Source organism: Miscanthus floridulus, chromosome 4 (genome assembly GCF_019320115.1).
Source record: "Miscanthus floridulus cultivar M001 chromosome 4, ASM1932011v1, whole genome shotgun sequence".
In the NCBI taxonomy this organism is placed as follows: Eukaryota; Viridiplantae; Streptophyta; class Magnoliopsida; order Poales; family Poaceae; genus Miscanthus; species Miscanthus floridulus.
Genome location: NC_089583.1, coordinates 11657789 through 11683058, shown reverse-complemented (window position 1 = coordinate 11683058; position 25270 = coordinate 11657789). Strand labels below are relative to the sequence as shown.

Here is a 25270-nt window from a genome sequence, read left to right as displayed (position 1 = left end):
GAGTCAGGAAACTATTCCCGCTAGTTGGGTAAGTCTTGCGAGTATATTGTGTACTCAAGGTTTATTTTATCCTGTTGCGGGTGCAGCTTGAGGAGTCGCTCTTATGTGGAGGATTCTTCTGGTGGGCGCAGACGGATCCTTGTATCGTTTCTGCTAGATGTTTAGTTTTATTCCGCTGTTTAATTATCGCACTCTGAACTCTGGTATTGTAATACATAATTTCCAAGAACTCTTGTTGTATAAAATGGACTAAGTATTGTAAGCTCGTACTCATTATTGGATTCTAGAGGTAAAACATGGATTGATTTGAGTTCTCCCATGGTGTGGGCTCGACAGAACCGTCCGATGTAGCTAACTTTTGGGGTGCTTAGTGTCTTGTGGAAGACAAGCGCCTCCTAAAGTATGTTATTTCGGGCAGTTCTACCATAGGTGCTATTAGAACCAATAATGAGTATACGAGTTTAAAAACTCTTTTCAAAACCTAAAATTTGACCAACAAAAGCTTTGCAAATAGTAGGATGTGATAAATTATGTAAATAAGTATAAGCCCTAGTAATATGGTCTATCTAGGATAGTGGCACTGGTTTTATCTAATCAATCTTCTATACGTACACTAACTTACGTTGCGTAAGAATCATTTAGCGTACGAGAAGTGAGTGTGCGTTGTGCCAAAAATTACATGTGAATGCCGCTATATTCTGGCTTGAGCGAACGAATAGGTCGATCCATGCATCATGAAAAGAGAATCTTGCTTAAACTAAACTCCCCCATATGTATAATTTTGGGTAGTAAATTAATAGGATAATAAATAAAGAGAAATGCTTTAACTCTTAAGGAAAAGTTCTCGCCTGTAACCATTTATTGGGCCTTATCATCTCTCTAGCCGTTTGTTTCTAAGTATGGAGGCCTGGTCCCTAACGGTGGATTCCTATCTATTTAAAGATGAACCTGAGGTCTGGTCACAGGAGCACCAGTGCTGGGATGGGCCGTGGCCTTGGTGAAGACCATGGCAAAAATGGTCGTGGCGATGATCATGGCAATGCCAACGGGGAGAGCCATGAGGCCACACTCCTTGGTCCTCCTCCTCCTCCTCCACCACTGCCTACGATGACCCATGCTGAGATGATGGCTAAGATGTTGGCTGCTTGTCACGAGTCAGCCCATGGCCTAGAGATGCTGGCATAGGCTATTGGTGGCTTTGCCCGTGGAGGCCTCGGTGGCAATGGCAGGAACGAGGGTGGTGCCCGTGGTCCTGAGAGGTCCTATTCCTATTAGGACTTCTTGGAGACACACCTACCCACGTTCACACCGACTGCGGAGCCTCTGGACACGGAGCATTGGCTTCGTATTCTGGAGCAGAAGTTTTAGCTGCTCAATGTGATGGATGAGCAGAAGGTGTGCTTTGCCGCACAACAGCTTCTAGGATCTACCAGTGCTTGGTGGGACACTTTCAATGCCATGCAGCCTGTAGACCACCACGTGACTTGGCGAGAGTTTACCACTACTTTCCGTCAGTACTATATTCCTCTTGGTTTGCTAAACAGGAAGTTGTCCGAGTTTCTAGAGCTGAAGCAAGGAAACATGACTGTGATGGAATATGTGAACAAGTTCAACCACCTTGCACAGTATGCTAGGACTCATGTGGATACTAATGAGAAGAAGATGGACCATTTCAATCGTGGTCTCTCTTGCATCTTGCTAGAGAAGCTGTATACAGGGGGCTATCAGACCTTTGGTGCTTTGATGAATGCTGCCATTGCTATGGAGGGACTATAGCGTGACTCTCAAGCTGAGTGGAAGCGTAAGAGGGTGATCACTGGGTTTTCTAGTCACCCATAGTCATAGAAGGTATAGGTTTTGAGGAGGGTGTCCTATCACTCTTCGAGTGGACAGTCGTCTCGTTAGACTCAGTAGACTTACCAGGCACCTCTCACTCAGTACCATGCACCTACTCAGCAGGTGCGACAGCCTCAAGGACCATAGGTTCTACCTCGTCGGGGACAGGGGAACATGCTTGGTGCATGTTTCAAGTGTGGCAAGGAAGGCCACTATGCTCATGAGTGCCCCTAGACCCATCTTACTCAGTCTTCTTAGCCTTTAGCCAACTCCGCTTGGGATAGGTTAACTTCACTGAGGCTGAGGAGATTCCGTAGGGAGAGCCTGTGATGGCTGGTATGTTCACCATTGATTCCCACCCAGCATATGTATTATTTGATTCTGGTGCATCACATTCATTTATGAGTATGGGGTTTGCACAAAGGCACAATATATCTACTATAGCTATTCCAATTGCCTATAGAATCAGAACCCTGGGTGTGCAGTTGTGCGTTAAAACTTAGACGGACATAGTAAGACTAGTGCTAGCCACTCACTCTTATCATCTTCAGTTCATGGTGCTGCCTAGGCAAGGCATAGATGCAATTCTATTAATGAACTAGTTGAGAAACTATGGGGTAGTCTTGAACCTTAGGCAAAGAATTATTGAGTTAAAGCTTCCATCTTCTGAGGATAGAATGTCTCTCCTTATGCCTTTAGTTTTTGCCCTACTAGTTACTGCTCATGCTAAAGCTTCTCCGAATCTTTCTTCTATTCCTGTGGTTTGAAAGTTTCCGGATGTCTTTCCTGAAGATCTACCTGGGTTATCACCGGATAGAGATGTGGAGTTTGCCATTGAGTTAGAACCTAGAATTGCTCCTATTTCATGATGTCGTTACCGCATGGTTCCAAAAGAATTGGCTGAGATGAAGAAACAGTTGGAGGAATTGTTGAAGAAGGGATTTATCCATTCAAGTTCTTCATCATGGGGTTATCCAGCTATTTTCGTGAAGAAGGACGACACTCTTCGGATGTGTGTGGATTATCGCCCTCTTAATGCGGTAACCATTAAGAACAAGTATCATTTACCTCATATTGATACTTTGTTCGATCAGTTGGCTAGTGCCAAGGTATTTTCAAAGATTGATCTTCGTTCTAGGAATCACCAAATTAAGATTCGGCTACAAGATATACCAAAGATAGCTTTCTCTACTAGGTATGGCCTCTATGAATAGCTAGTCATGTCTTTTGGTCTCACTAATGCTCCTGTATTCTTCACGCATCTCATGAATTTAGTCTTTATCCCAGAGTTAGACAAGTTTGTAGTGGTGTTCATTGATGACATATTGATATATTCTAAGAACAATGAAGAGCATGCACAACATCTTCGCATAGTCCTGACTCGATTGCGGGAACACAAGTTGTATGCCAAATTCAGCAAGTGCGAGTTTTGGTTGGATCGAGCGCAGTTTTTGGGACATGTCCTAACACCTAAAGGCATCTATGTGGATCCTAGCAAGGTGCGGGATGTGTTAAATTGAAAATCTCCAAAGTCAGTGCATCTGATTCATTAGTTCCTTGGTCTTGCTGGTTATTATCGGTGCTTCATCCCTGAGTTTTCTAAAGTAGCTCAACCAATGACCAAGTTGCTCTAGAAGGATGTCAAGTTTGTATGGAGTCTAGCTTGTGAAGAAGCTTTCCAAGCCCTAAAGAAGTTTCTTACCTCTGCTCCTATTCTTGCCCAACCAGATATTGATAGGCCATTTGATGTGTATTGTGATGCCTCTAGGACTGGACTAGGATGTGTGCTTATGCAAGACAGACGTGTGATCACTTATGCTTCACATCAGCTGAAAAAGCACAAGTTGAATTATCCCCCCCATGATTTAGAGCTGGCTGCAGTGGTGCACGCTCTAAAAATTTGGAAACATTACATGTTGGGAAATAAAGTGTATATCTATACGGATCACAAGAGTCTCAAATATATTTTCACTCAATCCGAGCTAAACATGAGACAACGGAGGTGGCTTAAGTTAATCAAAGATTATAACTTAGAAGTTCATTATCACCCAAGAAAAGCTAATGTGGTAGCTGATGCCTTAAGTCAGAAGTCGCATCAAGTTGAAGAAGAATCTTTGTCTCTCAACCATTCTGAGGTGTTAGCCCATATTACTCTAGTCTCAGATCTACTTGAGCAAATTATTATAGAGCAAAGGCAAGATGCCTCGGGAATTTCGCATATCAAGAAGCTAATCACCGAAGGACGTGGTCCTCATTTTAGTATTGATGATCAAGGTGTGGTGAAGTTCAAGAATCGATTGGTGGTTCCCTCAAGTGATAAGCTTAGGAGAAAAATTTTGGATGAAGCTCACAACTCCAAATTATCCATTCATCCGGGAAGTAACAAGATGTATCATGATTTGCGTCACTTGTATTGGTGGCCAAATATGAAACAGGAATGTGACATTTGTGGAAGGGTTAAGGTCCATATGCGTACGCCTGGATTTCTATAGCCCTTGCCCATCCCTGTTTGGAAATGCGAGGATATTTCCATGGACTTTGTTTGGGTTTGCCCCGCATGGCAAAGGGGTATGACTCTATTTGGAGCATTATGGATTGCCTTACCAAGTCCGCTCATTTTCTCTCAGTGGATACAAGGTATTCAGCCAAGAAGTATGCAAATTTGTATTTTGATCGGGTTGTGACCCTACATAAAGTTCCTCTTACCATTGTTTCCTATAGAGGGTCAGTCTTTGTCTCTCGTTTCTAGGAGCAACTCCAAAAATGTCTTGGTACTCGTCTCCTAAGAAGTTCAGCTTATCACCCGCAAACTAATAGTCAGACAAAGGGTCAATCAAGTACTTGAAGACATGTTGAGAGCTTGTGCCATTTCTTATCCAGAAAAGTGGGAGAATGCTTGACTTTAGCTGAGTTTTCCTATAACAATAGCTATCAAGAGAGCATTCGAATGGCACCTTTCGAGGCTTTGTATGGCAAGAAATGTAGGCCACCTCTTAACTAGGTGGAAGTTGGTGACCGTGGTTACTTTGGACCTAATTTTATCAAAGAAGCAAGAAAGCAGGTCAGTGTTATTCAGAGTCATTTGAAAGGGGCTCGGAACCGTCGAAAAGCTTATGCGGATAAGAGGAGAAGACCTTTGTAGTTTGAAGTTGGTGACCATGTGTACCTAAAGGTATCCCCGATGAGAGTTGTGCATCGGTTTGGAGTCAGTGGAAAGTTAGCTCCTCATTATGTTAGACCTTATAAAGTTTTGGAACGATGTGGTACTATTGCTTATCGTATCTAGCTCCTGGATATTTTGTCAGCAGTCCATAATGTTTTCCATGTCTCCTAGCTAAAAAAGTGTTTGCGAGTTCCCGATGAAGTGGTGGAAACTGAAGGACTCCCTCTCCAACCTGATCTTTCTTATATTGAGCATCCCGTCAAAATCTTGGATGAAAAAGAAAGAGTGACTAGAAACAAAGTGGTGAAATTTTATAAAGTCCCGTGGCAAAATCATTTGGAGGACGAAGCAACTTGGGAGCAAGAGAATTATGTTCTGGAATATTATCCTCATCTCCTTCCTAATGCGCCAAGGTAATGGTTTAAATTGAAATTTATTTCTTATCTCTTTCCCACACTAGGCACACACATGAAATCTCAAGACGAGATTTTGTTTAAGGTGGAGAGAGCTGTAACACCCTCGGTGTTATGCCTTAATCAAATTACTAAAACATGTCATGAGCATCTTGTTTATGTGATAAAGCATGTGATAAAGTGTGTAGATCAATTTCTTGTAACCTAAAATGATCAATAAAAATGTTAAATGAAAAGCTACTCCATAATTCATGTATATCAAGTAGGGTTGAAAAACAATTTTTATTGAACAAAAATGCTATAGAACATATATGTGGCGCTTAAATAAAGTTTGGAATATGAACTTTTTAGATGACAATGAAATACTTGCTATTGAAAAATAACCTTGCGAGCTAATATTTCTAATAGCCTAGAAATGCAACTTGGAATCAAGTTCAGCTCAAAGACTTGGAATATTTTTGAGTATGTTGATAGCTAGGCAATGCCATGTTTTGCAATTTATTTTGTGAAATCGAGTTAGGAGGTGGTGTCATGTTTTAGCTCGGTTTGATAGCCTCATATGCCATCTTAAGCATGATGAAGATGGTTTAGGTCCAGAAGCAACTATTTAGTTGTTATAGGCGCTTTAAATTTCATGCACAACATGTTCTTGGGTCAGTTCACCGGGTGAGCGCGGTCACCACGCCTCGGGGGTGTGACGACTCCATGTCGGCTCGCTCTGTGCGCGCATGTGTGCTGTCGCACGTGGTCGGCTGCGACTGCCTGTCCAGGCCACCACTGGCCCTGCCGCGTGGAGCCGCTATCGCTGCTCGCACAACCAAGCGGTGCGGCCACCTGCCTCGTCGCGCTGCCGACCCACCTCATGCAGCGATGCAGCCACTACCACTGCCATCGCATCATCATCATATCCATGCCTGTCCGCTGCACCTTTGCCCTGCCGCTGGCCGATTAGATGATGCATGCACATGGTCAAGCTCGTTGTCGCCATGCCATTTATGGCACTACGGCCGCACGGGCCATGCCGGTTGTGGATGTGTGCTCTTGTCCGTAGTGTCTGCACATGCCTCCATGATCACGTGACCGTGTCTCACCAAGGCAAGCTCAAGCTAAGCCCACCTGTCGTGCCCTGTCTCTCCCCCCCCCCCTCTATTGCCGCCGTCGAGCCACGCCATCCAATTGGACACCGAGTGATCACTTCCATTTAATGATCCACAATAGTCTACTAATGCTAGGTCCACATGGCCACACCTCCTCTACCATCCTCCACCCCAACCATCACCTCTGCTAGGTCCACGGTAGTCTACTGATGCTCCCTCGCTAGCCAGTTAGGTTCTTAGGTGCTCTGGATCACCAAGGTAGCCATGCCACCATCATGGACGGCTGAGCACCGCTTCAGCTGGCTCTAGCGAGTCCCGCTGCCTCGTGTTGCCGCTTAGCATAGCCACTCGGATCGGGGATGGTGACCGACCTGATAGGTGGGCTGGCGCATGTCCCAAGTGATCGGTGTGACCGTATTGTGTCGTCGTCCGCCGTGCCACCGTGCACTGAGCCACCAAGGGTGCGCGCGGGTGAATTAGGAAAAGGACGGGGAGGTTAAGTGAGAAGATCTGAGAGAGGGGGAAATAGTGTTAGCACTTAGTTGTGATTTGGGAGAAGTGCGAGGCCTCTTTTGCAAAAGTGCCAACGCGCGTAGGACTTCCCCGCCATGGGCTGCCTTGCGTGGGCCACGCCAGCGGGCCGCTACGCGCGCGCTGTGTCACGCGGGCCGCGCGTTTGGGCCACGCGGGAAATTTCATTTTTCTTTTTCTAAGGAATTAGAAATAGTTTTCTAATTTAATTTTTGGGCTGATTTTTGGTAAATCATATAAAATCATGTAGGTGTCCAAAAATTATGAAACAAATTTTGTTAGGTTCCTAAAATTGTGCTCTATCTGTTAGTGTATTTAGTTCAAATATATACATGTTGATACCAGGAGCTATTAAATCATTTGAGAATGCTTCATATTATTAAATTAATCATTGTTGGAATTTTTGTGGTAAATTGGTAATAGCTTTAGTCTTGGAATTTTTATAGTAGCTTCATGGTATTATTATGTGCTCACTATAATTTTTGTAGCCTTAGAATAGACTAAGAATTAGGGTAGTTAAATGCTCTTTATTTCAATATACATTAAATCACTAGTAGAAATAAAGATATATTCTTAATTTGCGAAGCTAAGGGTTTGTTAGTTGAACCCAACACTTTGCTTGATGAAGATGATAGTTAGCTTAGTATCTTAGTCATTAGAGCTAGCTTAGTAGCTTAGTATGCATATTCTTATTTTAAGAGTTGTTGTTGCCTAAATGCTAAGTGTTGCATCATCATCGCATGCATGTAGAGAACAAGTTGGTGGAGATAGTGACCGCATACGATCGTGAGTTCGAGGAGATCATCGAGGAATACGAGGAGGAGGTCCTTGTGAGGGAGGAAGTCCTGGAGCCACCACTAACTGACTCGGCTGACACCACGCCTGCCTAAGTCAAGCCCCGGTGCATAACCCTTATTTTTGATAATCACTGAATATGTGTGTGTGTGTGTGTGTGATGTGCATTTATGTTACAGGAATTTTATGAAACCACATGCATATATATATTTGTCCTATGAGTCTTACTAGTGCAGGTTCGAGTAGCTGCTTTTCTTAGGTTTTCGGTAGCGTGAGTAACCTGCCATTACTCACAATAGGTGATTATTATATTTACTCTCATGATAAAAGATGAAAGGAAAATGGAGACCAGGCAAGGATATGGTATGGGTATTGGTGGGTGTGACGAGTTGTGTCATGCGACCACGGGGCTTAGCTTGGTTACACTGTTTTCCCTATCCATGTCGATTAAGGACCGTCCGTTGTTGTGGATGGTAGTCAGGTCACAGACTTATTATCCTGAACACATACTTGCTTATGAGAGCAGAAAGGCTTGTTATGCTCTTGTCGTGGGTTCTGGCTCTTTCCAAACCAACTGATTAGAGGCAGGGAAAGGTGGAGGTCTAAGCACCATATTGAGACCGGGTCTCAAGTGTGGGGGCTTCGAGTCCAAGTTTGGATGGGGACCTAGACCCCATGATAGGAGTGGAATGGGTTGGTCTTGTTTTTGCCTAGGGTACAAACGGGGCATATGTTTCGGGGTACCTAGCTGGGATACATTGGTTCGTGAATCTCCGTTTCCATGAGATGATATGACTTAGCTATGGTCTAGCACCGTAGTAAGAACTAGAATATGAAAGATGGTAAATTGGTTCTGATTGCTCAACCCTTGCTTGAAAGTAGAACATGTGCTTACCTAGAATGGTTAGCTAATGAAATAATTATGACTGCTAATTAAACTTGATCTTAAGGACATACTTCCAGTAATGCTTTTCGCAAATAAAAAGAAAATAGCAAACCCAAATTGCCTATCATACCCATTGGAGTCAGGAAACTATTCTCGCTAGTTGGGTAAGTCTTGCGAGTACATTGTGTACTCAGGGTTTATTTTACCCTATTGCAGGTGCAGCCTGAGGAGTAGCTCTTGTGTGGAGGATTCTTCTAGTGGACACAGATGGATCCTAGTATAATTTCCGCTAGATGTTTATTTTTATTTCGCTGTTTAATTATCGCAATCTGAACTCTGGTATTGTAATAAATAATTTCCAAGAACTCTTGTTGTATGAAATGGACTAAGTATTATAAGCTCATACTCATTATTAGATTCTAGAGGTAAAACATTGATTGATTCGAGTTCTTCCGTGGGGTGGGCTCGATAGAACTGTCCGATGTAGCTAACTTTCGGGGTGCTTAGTGTCTAGTGGAAGACAAGTGCCTCCGAAAGCATGTTATTTTGGGCGGTTCTGCCACATGTGTTTGTGGACAGAGAAGCGTCTATGATGACTTGAATAATCTCAAAATTTGTTACTCCAGTTTCTAAGAGATATTTATAGGACAATGTATGTGGTGACTATGCATGCGTATGTATGAGTTGTAATGTGTTTTGCAAAAGAACGGAAAAAGAAAGAAATAAAAGGTGTTGTGTTTCCAGATATATATTCATAGTGCCAAAAAGGGTAAATAAACGGAGAAAAGCAACTCATTAAGCTGTAAATGTGTCCAAACATAAATGTGCATATGCATTATTGTGTGTACATTATTATTTCAAATAAAAAGGGCTTTCCTACCAATGACTGAACTCCCGTCGTTCTAAACTCTCAAGGGACAAGTAGGGAGTATGAAAGTGCATCTAGCCCTTTAGTGGGTTTTGGTGGATTAAATGACAACATAATTAAAGGTCTAACAAGTTTGCTAAGTGTTGAACAGGGAATTGAGTGTATTGCATACACTAGAAGATTGTATGGTGAGAAGTGTATCAAAGGTTGGCATCATTCACGATATTCCACATAATGTTCAAATCAAGGCCAAAGTTGTGTATTGTTGTGTTAGAAGATCATGAAAACAATCTAGTTCAAGAAAAGGACAACAATGCAAATAGAGTTGATAAGATGGCTTCTATGTTGTGGGATATCATAGTATCATGAGAAAGCAAGCATATTTAGCAAATGACAAAAGAGATGTGAGTTGATGATTTTGGATTGGTCTCAATAATGGCTTGCTTCACATGAACAAGAAGAGTTTGATAGTAGATTAGCTTTGATCAAGGATTAAAGAATGAGTCAAGAATGCATAAGTGAAGAAATACCAAGCAAAGGTTAAATAACAAAGGACACAATTCATATTGGATATAAGTCAGTCTCTACATTGGTTTGCTTGTATGAATAAAGATTTAGAAAATCACTTTGCATTGATTTGATCAAGTTAGAAGTATGAAGATATATATATTGAAAAGAGCGTTAGGAATGTCAAGCCAAAATAAAGACGATATGAGGAACCATGAATTGGCTTGACCATATTAATGTTTATTCATATATGTGTCAATGTAAATCAAACTAAAGCTTAATTGATCTCAACATTCATATTTAGAAGATATTCAAGCAAATATCACAATATTGAAGAAATGGTTGTTTAATGGATGCTTAGTATGATGTGACTTGAGTATGGCTTGATAAGGTAAAGATAGCAAGGAAAGGACTTCGAGGGACTAAGCAGAGGTGAAGGGCAAGAGATGGCTTGAGGACCGAGGTACCATGGCTAAGGTGAAGAAGAGAGTACTTGCATTGAGTTGAGAAACTAATCAAGCTATGAGAAGTCATATTATGTTGAGGATCAAATCATTAGTGAAAGTGACTTGAGGCCATGTATTGAACTCACATGAGTTAAAATGGTTCAAGTCACATGCCCAAGGTGAGTTTGCTCAAAGAGATGAGACAAATGTAATTGCAACCCCTCATGAAGAGATATTGAGAAGAAATGGCATATGAAGATATTGAAGACTCAAGTGGTTGAAATGGTTATATTCTCTTAATCTTGAGTATAGGTATATCGTACTATCAAGGGAGATGCAACACGAATTATTGACAAGTCTCAAGTGCTCAAACTAACCAAACCCAAGTGCTAACATGAGAGAAACACAATGACACAACACTTGCACTTATTAGTTTTGAGGCTTGTTCTTTGTTGGGTTGGAAAGCCCTCAAAACAAGCCTTCCGGAAAGTCCAAGATCACCGAAAACGAAGTTCGTAGTAAAAAGTTATAGCTTTTTCCGTATGGTGATCTGTGCTGTCCTAAAGACCCGCAGAGGTTCCGCCTATTTACGTGGAGGCTCCGAGCCATGGAGGCTCCACGCCTATGCGCGGATGTTCCAGGCCTGTAGGTCATAACGGCTAGTTTTTTACTTCCAATGGCTAGTTTTTGTAGGATGAGTATATGTACCCATCCCACGTCTCATAGCCGTGCTGCTGGCTCCCATTTCACTCCCAACATATTTCAAGCCATTTGTGATCCCTCTCTAGCCCCTCTCTTTGTGAGAGTGAGTAATTAGTGTGTAATTAAGTGTTAGAGAGCTGTTAAGAGCAAACCAAACCTTGAGCACTTGTTGGGCTGCGTCAAGCATTCGTTGTGCATTCGTTACTCTTGGAGGTGAAACCTCCTAGACAGCTAGGCATCGCCCGGTGAGCTCCCATGCTTGTGGTGAGCCACGGGAAAATTTGTATTATCCGGAGATCTTAGTGGAACCCTCAAGCTCAACCTCGGTGTTGGACTTGAGAAGAATATAGGGTTGGAAGAGACCCAAAGTCTTTGTGGCTTCCTCAACAACGTGGACATAGGCAAGCCTTGGTGGTGAGTTGAACCATGGGATAAATCGTGTGTCTTGTCCCTTATGTTTTAAATTACATTATTTGTGTTCCACTCGATCTACTTGGTTGTATGTGTTTGTGAGTGCAGGGACTTCGTGAACTTGCCATTGGACATCTCCAAGCACATCATCAAGAAGTTTGATTTGAGTTTGATGTCTAGGCGTAGCAGCTGCTGAGTACTCTGTGTTGCCCGGAGGCTCCGCGACATCCCTCGGTGGTTCCGCGCCCCGGAGGTTCCGCGTTCCGCCTAGAGAAGGGCGAATAATCGCACGAATCCCATAATTTTATTTGTTGATAATTTTTAGAAACACATATTCACCCTTCTCTAGGCGACATCAACGTTCTTTCAGAGTAGCAGTATAGTACTCCATCCGTCCATAAAAAAATGCAATTATGGGATTCATGCCGATCAATTATGCTCAACTTTGACCAAGTTTATAGTAAATAGTATTAGCATTTATGTCTTTAAATAAATTCATGGTGAAAATGTATTCTATAATTAATCTAATGATACTTATCTTGTATAAAAAAATATTAGTATTTTTTAATATAACTTTAGTCAAAGTTTAAATTGATTGACTCTCGATAAGTGGGAATTTATATTCTTTTATGGACGGAGGAAATACGTGGTAGTCCATTGCACACTACTAGTGATAGATGCACATGATGCTAGTACAGACGGAGACCCACCCACGGAACTCAAAACCAAGCAAGAAATTAAAATGTGGACAACGATCTGCAGCATTTACTGCATGCTGACGGACGATGTGCCATGTAGTACCAGGAGCTCTTGATCTCGTGTACTGCTTCCTTGGGTTCCAGCAATGCAATCACTCACCGGCGGCCTGGATAAGCAGGGCATGCAGCAGGTGGTATGTACAGCAACTCAGCTGGTTTGGTTTTCTTTTTTTCTTTTTATTTTCCCTGACGGTGATCGGATAACGGCTCAGGACTCGCTCTAGTTACTTATAGTTAGTGGAAAGCCGTGCACAGTGCAGAGTGCACTGACAGTGGCACGCTGTCATGCTGAAGAGTGAAGAAAATAGGGTTTTGCAAAGCTGCCATGGTATGTGATATATATTTGGTGTAGAGTGCTGCACAAGCTAGTCTCATGCGTGTATCTTTTTGTAATTAAGCAACAGCTTTATTCGCGAGACTGAAGTGCTACTCTTACGTCATACTGAAGTGCAATATAAATATACCATCAGTATAAAACAGAAACGGAAGAGGTAGACGACGCCGCGTCCGGACGCTGCTCCTGCACCCGCCCGCATCCTGTCCTACGCCCTGCGTCAGCATCCCGCCCAACACCATCGCCCGCGTCAGGACGCAAGACCGCGCCCGCACCGGAAACCTACGTGGTCCTAGCCACCTTCCCCGCCTGTAGATTTGCACCGCGGAGGTATCTGCCAGCCTTGGGCATTCGCACGGTGACCCATGGTGGCGCCCCAGCAGCAGCAGGCGCGGTTGCGATAGGCCGCTATCCGCCATCCACCGGCGCCGTGCAACACCAGATCTACTTGTGAAACATGCCAGATAAAACATTTGCAGCATACGTCTGAAACAGATGAAACACTTGAAACATGTGTTTGAAACATGCATGTATAGGCATAGCAACATATGCAACATCTAGATCTACTTGTGCAACATCCAAATAAAATACTTGAAACATATGTTTGAAACAGCTGAAACATCCAGATGAAACACTTGAAACAACGTCTGGAACTGCGGTAGCCAGCCAGCACGGATCAGGGGACGTCGAGAGCAACGACTCAACGTACACCTAGGGGTTGGCCTCCCTTCCTGCCATGGCCGCGGTGTCTTCGGCCGGCCACAGTGCACGCCATGGCCGCGATAGGCGAGGTGGATGGGGACGCGGCGCGGGATGGTGGTGCGGCGTGGGGCGCGTAGCAACGCTGATGCGGCCAAGTGCGCTGCTCGCGCGAGTGGAGCCCACGCTGGAGAAGGTGAGCGGCGTGGTGTAGGCGCCCGCAGCGATCACATGCGTGTGGCAATAGGAAAATAAATGTCGCTGTCTTTTTTTTTTTTGGAGAAACCGTGAAACCGTGAAGGACGAGCGGAGCAGACCTGTCGGGCCCAATGCTGCGCAGACCTGGGAACAGGGTGTCTGGACGGACACGTCTGAACGGACGCCCTCACTAGAGCATTATTGAAAAGGAAAACAATGATGTAGAACACAGCCACTTTGATCCCTTTTTAGACTGATGTTTTTTATAGCATGCAACCGAGCCTTCTCCCTAAAATTTCAGCTTTGAGAAAATCCGAAACATTGTCATTTAAATATGGAAACAAACATTTTTCTAAAAAAACACTGTATAAATGTGACGTTAGTTTACATGCATCTACACTCACTCCTACGATACCACCGTATATCCCGGTGAGCACATTCGAGGGACTAACTATAAATATGAAGACTCATGTTGAGTCGGGACTTAAACTTATCTGTGTTCGTGAGTAACTTTTGTGTCACAAAGTGGATTCCTTTATTTCTGCCTTCTAAAAATATAGTTTCAATCTTGTATACGAAATCAGCTCTTTTCATCAATAAAGGCCCCTTTAAAAATGTAGAATTTTTAAAAATCCTACATATATTTTTCTGTAATTAAAAATAAACTAATTCCCATAAAATTGCTACGTTCTAAATGACCCTAAAACAATTTCTCAGCCTTTACCCTCTAGCATCAAGAGGCAAGAGGGTGCACATATAGAGTAAGAGAAGACATGCTTATATTATATATATGCATTGCCTAATAAACTTGTTCCACCAAACAGCCAGAAGGTGGCTGGCCGAAACATAAAACTAGAAACCTCCAAAAGAGAAAAAATGATAAATGCTACTGGCCCCAACAATATATTATATGTCTATTTGGCCTGTACACCGCGAACGATCACGCTTCGATTCTGTGCACTATGCAACCGAACACTAGCGACAGAAATATGCTATCGGTGGAGCATCTGTTATAGTCCAGTCTTCAGTGGATCGATAGGAACACCAACCAGTTGGATTATTATGCAGAATTATTAGTGAGGATCCCAGTTATGTTGCTTTGAGATGTGCTTAATCAACAAGAGTAGCCAGCTATAGCGAGCGACCATTCATGATTGATCAAGAAGTGTCAGTCTAAGAAGAAAAATTTCAAGTGGTGCTAGATAAAGAAGATTTCAATTTAGGTGCTAAACTGGAAGAACAAGTTCGTTTTAGTGTCAAATAAAGAATTTTTGCAAAATTTTAACCGGTGCTATGCTCTGTGGCCGTTAGATTGGTCCTGCAAATTAAAGACGAAAATATATTTGTCCGTCCGTGCGTCAGACGATTGGGAATCAAATGATGGCGTGCAGAATATGTCGCGTGGTGATGACTGATCTTTCGCATGGGGCAAACAGCGAGATCATCCCTTGTCTTTGTTGCTGTCGCCACCTATCCGGTCACCCATACCGTATAGATGAGTGCACCTCCTGCCCCCAACCACCATACAGTAAAGACCTTTGTGGCGTGGTTTCGATCTTTTAGGTTGCTTCGTGCTACCGGCTCTGTCCCAAAAACAATATAGTTTTAGATTTGGATTAACGATTAAGGGCCAGTTGGGAGGCGCTCTGGTGGCTCCGGCTACTGTATCGGTGGAGGAGCCACGGAAGCTCCAAATTACTGGCTCCTCCGGCTCCTTCACTTTGATAGTTGTATTTAGAAGGAGCCCATGCCGGCCAGCTCTTTTGCTACAGTGCAGCACCATGGGCGGATTTGGAGCTGCCTGGAGCGGTGCCAAACGACTTCGAAATTAAATTTAAGTTTAACTAGATTTTATAGAAATATCAGCATGGTATCTCCAAACGTATTTATTATAAAAGGTATATTCTATGATCAATATAATATAGTGATACTTATTATGCACAATAAATATTAGTATTTTTATGTATATTTGGTTAGATTTAAAATTAATTAATTTATTGAGAAGTGAAAATTACTCCTTTTTAGGACGGAAGGAGTGAGTATACATTTGAGAAACAGTGACATAGAGGCACATATACCTAAAACTTTTACAGGAATGCACTTCTAATATATAATGCTATATTTTTGAAACTACAGTATTTCATAACCATGGTATTTTTCTAATACTCTATGAATACTTCTATGTATCCTAATGACTAATGAGGACTAAAAATTGGCCACATTGGGTTTAGGGAACACTACGTGATTTTTTTTTTGTGCAGCATGGTCACTTCATCAAAAGGGAGAAAAGTCGAAAGCAGAAACACTAGAGGTACAGCCATGATCTAGGACCCCACATCTGGATTCTCTAGTAGAGAATAATATCATAATTCATAGTAGGTCTCAGACACCCACAAGATCTACGGAGCATTACGTCACACATGGGTCATCTTTGATCACTTGTTATTTTCTTAGCAATAATGATGCCACAGTAATCTTGTCAATTATTATTATATTTGTGATATCTCGACCAAACTTGTTCATAACTAATGTATCTTAATTACAAGTCTTTTGGAAGTATCCGTAAAGGACTCGTGTTATTTTTTTCACGTATCCAAACTAGCTCAACGCAGAAAATTAGCCTGTAGCCGAAGTTTGCACTGCTTAACTTTGGCTACCCACATGAAGGCTGGAGGTGTGTATTCGGGTCCACCCAACCATATTGGGCATGCATGTACAATCAGTAGACCGTTGCTTCAATTCCCTTGTTTAGTTTTTTATTATTCACTACTACTAACAAAACTATTAACGTGTGCAATATCGTACGTGCTGTAACAGAGTCTTGTTGGTTGTACGAAATTTCACTAACGGTCAAGTGCCAAGGTACAGATGAGAATGAGAACGGTCAGCGCTCTGCAGCATTAAACACCAAGCAATTTTGTTACTGCATGCTGCTCGTGTAAATATAGTACTAGGTAATTTCCCGTGTAGTGCTTCGTTTGGTTTGGAGCAATCGCTGAATGGACCAGAATTTGCATGGCAGTGACAGCAGGATGTACGTTTCACCAAATTCATTGGGCACAGTCCGCGTTAAGAGTGTCACCAACAACTTTGTGCTAGGCTACAAGCAGCTAGCGCACCTTTCTCCTGCTCTGCCTACGTGTTAATATAACGGTGACAAAACGCGCCTGAGATTACCCTGTCAGAAGAATTTTAAGGACTAATTACGCCTAGTTCTTTGATTTAGGACATCTAGAACGGGATTAGGGGATCTCGGTTTCTTACCTTCAACTGTTGAACATGAGGCCTACCGATGCCCCTGCACTGCACATGTATTGTGTGCTTTTGGTTGGACGGCTCGCTGACCCTGAGTGGGTTTGGACTCGGTTCTGCCATCCTATGATGATCTTGTCAGGAGGGATTAATCCAACATTGTTCCGTTTGATCTTGAGGTTAACACTTATATGATCATTCTTTAAAGAAACAGTACATCAAAACTAAAGAATTACAATAGCCTCCCTCTAAAAAAAAGAATCATAATAGCCAGTTAAAAATGCTATTCAACCCAGTGAATATGGGGCGACACCCCTACATCTTAACATGATCGTTCTCCATCTTTTGGAGAGATGGTTTGCATTGTTGTCCTCTTACTTAAGAATCAGAGGCTTCCTAATAAACTCATGCGGGCTACAAGATACTTAAGTATAATTGGCTGGCTACAAGATACTTGAATATAAGATACTTGAATATAACTGGCTGGCAATTTTGATCGTGTGATCCTAGATTCTTTCATCTTTCGCAATATGTATGCTACTACTTAGTGTCATCCTTACTTGCGTTGTCATCTACCCTCGGGACTAAAGTTGATCTGCCGTCTGCGTAGCAGAGAAGCATTTGCCCTGGGCAAGCTTTCCTATTGTCTGATGTCATCGTGACTCGTGTTTTCAGCCATCAGAATCCAGAAACCTCTAGTAGTATGTATGGATACAAGATAACATACATGAATAGTTATACGGTAATGCCGCTGTCTAGGCGTTCGTCCGGATGTCGCTTTCCGGGCATGCGTGTACCGGCCTAATAGGCCTGCTTTTTCCCATATCTCTCAAGAATATCTCCCTATCGCTCTCGTCCGTCACGTGCTGTTGTGTCGTGCGCTCGCGGCTGCCATCTTCCCCGCCGCGCACCCCCATCTTACGTCGCACTGCTCCCCAGCGCCATGCCCCCTCCATCGCCGCACTGCGCTCCATCACCCACTGTGACCGCTCCAGCTTGCTGCGCGCCGCGCCCCCGCTGATGCGCACCGTGCCCCGGCCCCTATGCGCGCCGAGGTGATGTTGGGTGCTGCCGAGGTGCTATCGACGCAACCATTCTCCACCAGAAGGTCATGGCCACTGTCGACGCTGTGGCCGCTGCGATGCGCAACCTCAGCAAGGAGATGTTTTGATGAAAGTGCATGTTGCAAGCATATGTTTCAAGTGTTTTAGATGTTTCAGAGATATATTGCAATTGTTTCATATGGATGTTGCAAAAGTAGATCAGGATGTTGCATATGTTGCAAGTGTTTCAGAGGCATATTGGAAGTGTTTCATAGGTTTGTTCAAAATATTTCATCTATTCCAGACATATGTGGCAAATGTTTCACACATATGTTGCAACAATATGTTCCAAATGTTTCAGCTATATGAGTCTTATGTGGCAGTAAGTGTTTTCATGTTGCAAGTATTTTATCTGAATGTTGCATATGTTTCATACATATGTTGCAAGTGTATGTTTCAGACATTTTATCTGTTGCATATGTATGTTGCATTCAAGTGTTTCATTTTGCACATCTTTCATCATGTTCGGAGAGTCAGTGGGCACAGGGAGTGATGGTGGCATAGCACGGGCATCGGGAAATGGGGCACGGTGAGCTAGGTGCTGGCGGACGGGGTGCGCGGTGCGTTGGTGTCCTGCGGACGGAGCGCGCTCAGGGCCATTAGTCGGGGCACGATGGGGCGGGGTGTGAGTACGGGGTGGGGCGAACGGCCTCAAATCGAGGCAGATAGGGCGGGCTGCAAGTGCGAGGCAAGACATCTAGACATGCGGGCGCTGCGACTGGGCAAGGTGCGCATGCGAGGCAGGAAGGCTGCGTGGGCGTCCGGACGCGTGCATCCATCCGGACATCCGGATGCTAGGACCTCCGATATGATAGTGCTACCGTGCATGCGTCTGCCCGCTCGGATGCTCCTTGGTGGGCCCGAGGCCAGCCCAACAATCCCTTCCCATCCGCTCGAGAGTTTCTCAAAAAATATCCTCTTGTCCAGTCCAATCCTCTCATCCACTCGTTCCTATCCGCTCCAGGCACTGCCCCTCACCGCACCGTACCTCCAGACGACCCTACCGTTGCAAGGTCCTGTAGCAGGACACTCTCCCCCCTCCCGCTCCCTCCCGAGCACGAAGCGTCTGCTCTAGCGTCTCTCCTGCGTGGCCAGCCCCTTCTCGCGCTCCTCCTTCCCGCGAGGCACCCGACCCCTCCCCACGCTGCTTCATGCGCCCAAGCCACACCCCCATCCACCTCGCCCGTCGTGGAAGGGGAGGCAAGGAAGGCCTGCGCCTAGGGAGGCCTATGCTTGCACCTGCGCCTGTGTCCCCATCCACCTCATGTCGCCAGTAGGAAGGGGTGGCCTGTGCCATCGTAGTCCCCACCATGTAGGTCGTTGCCGCGTGGGCGAACGCTATGTTTTCAAGTGTTTTAGACGTTTCAGACTTATGTTTCAAGTGTTTCATCTTAATATTGCAAAAGTCGATCTGGAATGTTGCATATATTGCAAAGGCAATATACCGCATGTTGCAATCGTATGTTTCACGTGTTTCAGACCTTTGTTTTAAATGTTGCATCTGGATGTTTCAAAAGTAAGATCTTAGTGTTGCACATGTTGCAATGGCTACACACATATTTCAAGTATCTCATCTGTTTTAGACTTATGCTGCAAATGTTTCATCTAGATGTTTCAAAAGTAAATTTTGGTGTTGCACATGTTGCAATGGCAACACACACATGTTTCAAGTGTTTTCAGCAGATTTATGTTGCAAATGTTTTTTATCTGGATGTTTCAAAAGTAGATCAGATATTGCATGTTGCTGTCCGTGCCTGAGGCCTACAGGCGCCTTTGTGCCGCACATCTGCAGGTGAGGAAGGTTGGCACGGGTCCGGACTCTGCCATGTGCACGCAGTTCCACCATACATACGTTGGATGGGCACGGTTTAGCCGCGTAGGTCACATGCTACGATTTTTGGAGGCTAGTGCTAGTTGAGAACAAGATGTAGCGCGTGGGATGCGATGTGAGCACGTGAGTTGCGTCCGAACATAGGCCTAGGGCCAGAGGTCCAGGCACTAGCAAGCCCGATAATTATATTATGTACTAAATCCGTTCCAAATTATAGTTGATTTGACTTTTTTTATGTCAAGTTTAACCACTTGTCTTATTCAAAAATTTATGCTAAATATCACTTCTTTTGCTGTGGCTTGCTTTTTTAACAAAAATTCTTCAAGAGTGACTTAAATTTGACCATATTTGTACATATTTTTTGAATAAAACAAGCAGTCAAACTTGGGGTCAAAAAAATCAAAAGAATTATAATTTAGAACAGAGAGAGTATATATATAAACTTTTCTTTAAGTCAATTATCTCGATTCGTCAACAAACACAGAAAGTACTTTTACTTTGAGAGAAACAAGGGCTTAAGCAGCATGAATCAAACACAGAAATAACAAGACTGCAGTGCACACACATCCAGTACCAGGATTCCAGACTTCAGACAAAGATAAAAACAAGTTATCCATATTTCCTAACTTAACCAACACCAACAGTTAAAAATAGGTCCTGGCCTCTCTACGTACAAAGTCCCCTCACATCAAAGGATGAGTGGTACACACTTGCAAGGTTCTCTTCTCTCACAATTCGCTGCAATTCACATGTCTTCCATAGGTGCGTTTACGATTCTTTCTCGCGATACAAAAATCTTCCATAGGTGTATCTGCAAGAAGCTTATCCCTGGACCCTGGGCACAAGATTCAAAAAGTCAGAAAAGCAAGTGCAGAACATATGTTTTAAAGGCGGCTAGGCGTCCAGGCGTACCCAGCTCGCCTTGGGAAACAGTGGTGCCTTGTCGCCTAGGCGTCCAGGCGTACCAAGCACTCGCCTGGACGCCTAGCCGCCTTTAAAACATGGATGCTATGTGCAGATTAAAAGCTACGATCTCATATTAAGCATGTGCAAATAAACAGACGATTGCAAACAAACTAAGAATACTAAGCATGACATGGATTCAAGCTCAATCATCTTGTATTCAAGTCTACTGTGCATTGTTAGTTCGGGTATCAGGCAACTAAAATAGGCAGCTTGGACACTGTTTACCCAAAAAGGATGCAACCACATTCTAAGAGATAACCAACATTATTAGTTTGCCACGGAATACAAACTATTTCGCCATATCCACACAACGCCCTGAAAGCTCAAAGCATCCCTACTAGTCATTTCATGGGGTTCAAAGTTGTCATGTGATCTAATCTAACCCTCTAGAGTTACAAATGTTTATGCATAATAATGAACCACACCTAATGCTTAGAAATGACTAATAAGAAACTGCATGATGATCATTCAAATACAAAGGCTCAGCACTGTGACTAAGAAGAAACTAAAATTTGGCTGTGACCAACAAATCTGAGCAAGTACAGAACAAGGGCAGAAAAGTGGTATTTGGATTGTGCCCAACGCAATCTATGGGTAGTGCCAAAAACTGGGGTTGTGTTTGGATTACCGCCATGCCATGCCATGCCAAATCTTGTAGATATTGTGGGAAACAGATGGGTCCGCATGGGACTAATTTTCTCCCATCAAAATACATCCAACATTTATCTTGTTTTGTTGACAAAATCATCAGGGAATGTTATGGTGCAAATTATTTGCAACCAGATACATAGTTTAAGAGATTGTGGTTTCAAGATGGTTAACCAGGAAATGCTGGAGGCCTGGAGCGTGACCCAGCTGCCACCACATGCCTTCTCATGTGCAGCAAACCATGCCAAAGTCAGGCCAGCAAAATGCTTCCCTGAGACCCTGACTACAAATTTGGTTGGGCCATTCCAATTTTTGGCTTCTAACCACAAGGTAGCCAAATTTCTCAGGCAGGCCAAAATTTCGGCTTGGCCAACATGATGCACAAACAAAACATGACCAGTGTGATAAGAAACAAGGTGAGTAGTAAATGCTTATGCATACTAACATTAGATATTACAGTAATTTTTGTGCTACTTTCATAAGATCTGTTCCTGAACTTCTAACATTCAAATAGTTTTAACACACTAAATGAAAAAGCTGACCTACATCCTAACATGTCAAATTTTAATCAGAGTAAGGATCTAATAATCCAATGTAGCTTCAGTGATGAATGACACTACTGGAATGCAAGATAAGCTACAAATGCCAAGAAGAGTAGGCTTCTTTGCTCATCATCTTTTGTGCTACTTTCATAAGATCTGTTCCTGAACTTCTAACATTCAAATAGTTTTAACACACTAAATGAAAAAGCTGACCTACATCATAACATGTCAAATTTTAATCAGAGTAAGGATCTAATAATCCAATGTAGCTTCAGTGATGAATGACACTACTGGAATGCAAGATAAGCTACAAATGCCAAGAAGAGTAGGCTTCTTTGCTCATCATCTTCACTCAAATCAAATATATCTGAGGAAGTGTCCTCAAAGACTCGGTACATAAATGTCCAATCGACCTATCTCACTGGAATACCTATCTCACTGGAATGACAACAGGCAGTATATATACTTTGATCATACTAAGTAGCCTCGTTTCATCATAAAATAATTAACTATAGCACTGCTGTACATAATTCCTGTTCAACAACACACATTATACTTGTTATTATAGATAAAAAAACACAAACATGATACCAAAAATTGCCAGGTCAAGATATTCCAGTGCAGACCTAAAAAGTAATTGATACTACACACTTTTCCATCAAATTGCGCAGTACATCACCGCCCCTGTGCCCCCGAAACAAAAGGCAGAAATAGAGCATCTTTGTGAATAAACCATAACAGACAGTTCAGATTACAACAACAACAACAACAAAGCCTTTAAGTCCCAAACAAGTTGGGGTAGGCTAGAGTTGAAACCCAACAGAAGCAATCAAGGTTCAGGCAAACAGACAGTTCAGATTCAGGTAAATTATTTCTTTCTTTTCGTTGGTTCTTCCAAACAACACAAAATGTAAATTATGAGAACTCAAAGTTAGCTATTATAGCAAACTAGAACCACCAGCATTCACGAAGTTAGTTAAATGTAAGTGTTTAGCGACAACATTGCAAAGTAGCACCTGCAAACTGTACTTATAACAAAATTCAAATCAGAAGGTATAGAAAAACGGGATCATAAGGATAATAGTATGAACAGTAAGCAAATTCAATGATCCTGTGAGACAAAGGATAATCGCTTCCATGAGATCATAATGGCACTGCTCTTGCAATCTGTAGCATGAGTGGAGAGCTCCAATGCACAGGCAGGTAAACAGGCAGAGACAATTATTGGTGCTAAATTAGGTGCTATGTGCTAGTGAGCAGGTGATTAAGTTTAGTGGTAAGTATCGATGCACACCAAACTGTACTAGGTTAGAATTCCGCAACTATACAAACAAACAGAGATATCATAGTCATCGTTATAAACAAATAAACAAACAGATCTCATCAAATAGGCATCGTACAAAACAATAAAATCTAATACACACATGCATTGCAGCAACTCAGGAAAAACCAACCCTAAACACCAGCAAACAAAAAATGAATGTAAGAATGTAGCACTCAAAACTTACAGGTAAGAAGCTACTGCGGCGGGTTCTGTCCAGGCTGCTGTGGACCAGACGGCGGGGGCGGCATCCCTGGCCTCGGCTGTCCGAAGGGTGGCGGAGGCATCCCAGGCCTCATTCCAGGAGGTGGTGGCCCCGGCATCCCGGGCCTCATCTGTGGCGGACCCATCGGCGGCGGTCCCCTCATGAACTGTTGCGGTGCCCCAGGGAATGGAGCAGGCGGCACACCAGGCGGGCGGAACTGCATCGGCATCTGCGGCGGGATTCCAGGACGCATAGGCGGAGGCATCCCCTGCGGTGGGCGAACGACCTGCGGGTAAGACACCGGCTGGGCCGACAGGTTGGCCATCGGCGGCCGCGAGATCTGGGGCTGCATCATGCCGGGGGCGGGTCCACCGACGCCCCGCACAGGGCCAGCGAGGCCAGGAGCTGCCTGGAGCAGCGGGCCGGTGGGCACACCGCGTCCCGCGGCGCGGCCGACGCCGGGGCCGGCGAGTGCTCCGCCCGCCGCCGCAGCCTTGGCGCGCGACTCGTCGGGCGGCGGCGGGCCCTCGACGGTCATGGAGACGACCTCCTCGCCGCGGAGGAGGAGGAGGCCGAGCGTGCGGCGCTCCTCGCGGTCGCCCGTGGTCTTGGAGGACTTGGAGGGCGGGAGGCGGCGGAACTCCTCGCAGTCGCCGAGGACGAGGTTCATGTGGCGGTCGAACGCCATGAACTTGCCCACGAGCTGGCGCCCGTCCTGGATCGTCACCCGCATGCGGTAGTTGATGAACTGGAGCATCTTGGAGCCCTTCGGGTTCGACATGGCGGCGTCGCCGGGGGAAGAGCGGCCGCGGCGACTAGGGTTAGGGTTTCGGCGAAGACGAAGTGGGGGGGAGCCGGCGGCGGGCGGGGGTGAATATGAGAAGGTTTTCGAGGGGGTTTGTCCGTTTGGAAGTAGGTGCCGGAGGAGCGGGGCGTTGTCGTGGGCTTGTGGGCCTTTTGCACTGTCGGTTTTGTGTATGGGCCCGTGGGGAGAAGAATTGAAAGACATGGGTGCTTAGGCCTACTAGAATCTGATGATATAGTAGTTATAACAAACTCTTTTTGCTAAAAAAAAGTTAGAACAAACTCTTGTTTATACCTTCTGATTTGAATATTGTTGTTCAATCATTTACTTACTGTTTTTAAAGTGGTTGAGCACTTTGAATTTTTTTCTATACTAGATATATGCATGTGCATTGCACGGTGCTAGGGATTGAACGAGACATTCAGTTGATGTTTATAATTATTTATAAGGTCAGCATACATGTATGTATTCGATCGTATTTGTGCAGTTACTTTGTAAGGAAAATTAAGTCAATGACGTCACATGTGACATGTCTTCATGTCCGCGTGGCCATGCATGCATTTAGCAAGGCCGCATTAATGTTACACAACAAGATCTTGTTAGATGAAATTTCTTTCTCTAAATTATGTTGATTGAAATTGTAGTTCTAGACACAATGTATATCTAACTTCACAGCAAAAACTATGTATTAAAAAAAGCTAAAACTCTTGTAATTTGGAATGGAGGAAGTATTATTTAGCAAGGTGGCATTAATGTTACACGATGAGACCTTGTTAGATGAAATTTGTTTCTCTAAATTATCACTGAAATTGTAGTTTAGGAAGAGAAATTTAAAAAGAGGCATACATGAAAGGAATTCACATGCTTTATAGCACAAATTAAATTTCGTTTGCCGATCTCAAACAAAGTTGCATATAAGTTATAACTAATTAGTATCAAATCATTTTTCTAGT

The 25270-nt window shown here is 43.7% G+C and overlaps 1 protein-coding gene across 2 annotated transcripts; it reads right to left on the bottom strand.

Annotated features, from left to right (window-relative positions):
- Positions 1 to 20244: 20244 nt before the first annotated feature.
- On the bottom strand, positions 20245 to 24413 carry LOC136549422 (uncharacterized). Of its 2 annotated transcripts, none has more exons than XM_066540692.1 (2): positions 23495 to 24413; positions 20245 to 20658 (listed from the first exon to the last, which is right to left on the bottom strand). In XM_066540692.1, exon 1 carries the CDS (start codon positions 24291 to 24293, stop codon positions 23505 to 23507), a length of 789 nt encoding a protein of 262 aa, XP_066396789.1. In that variant the 5' UTR covers positions 24294 to 24413; the 3' UTR covers positions 20245 to 20658; positions 23495 to 23504. The 2 variants fall into 2 exon arrangements, with proteins under 2 accessions (XP_066396789.1, XP_066396788.1); XM_066540691.1 differs by having other exon boundaries at positions 20245 to 20665; positions 23495 to 24409.
- Positions 24414 to 25270: the final 857 nt, after the last annotated feature.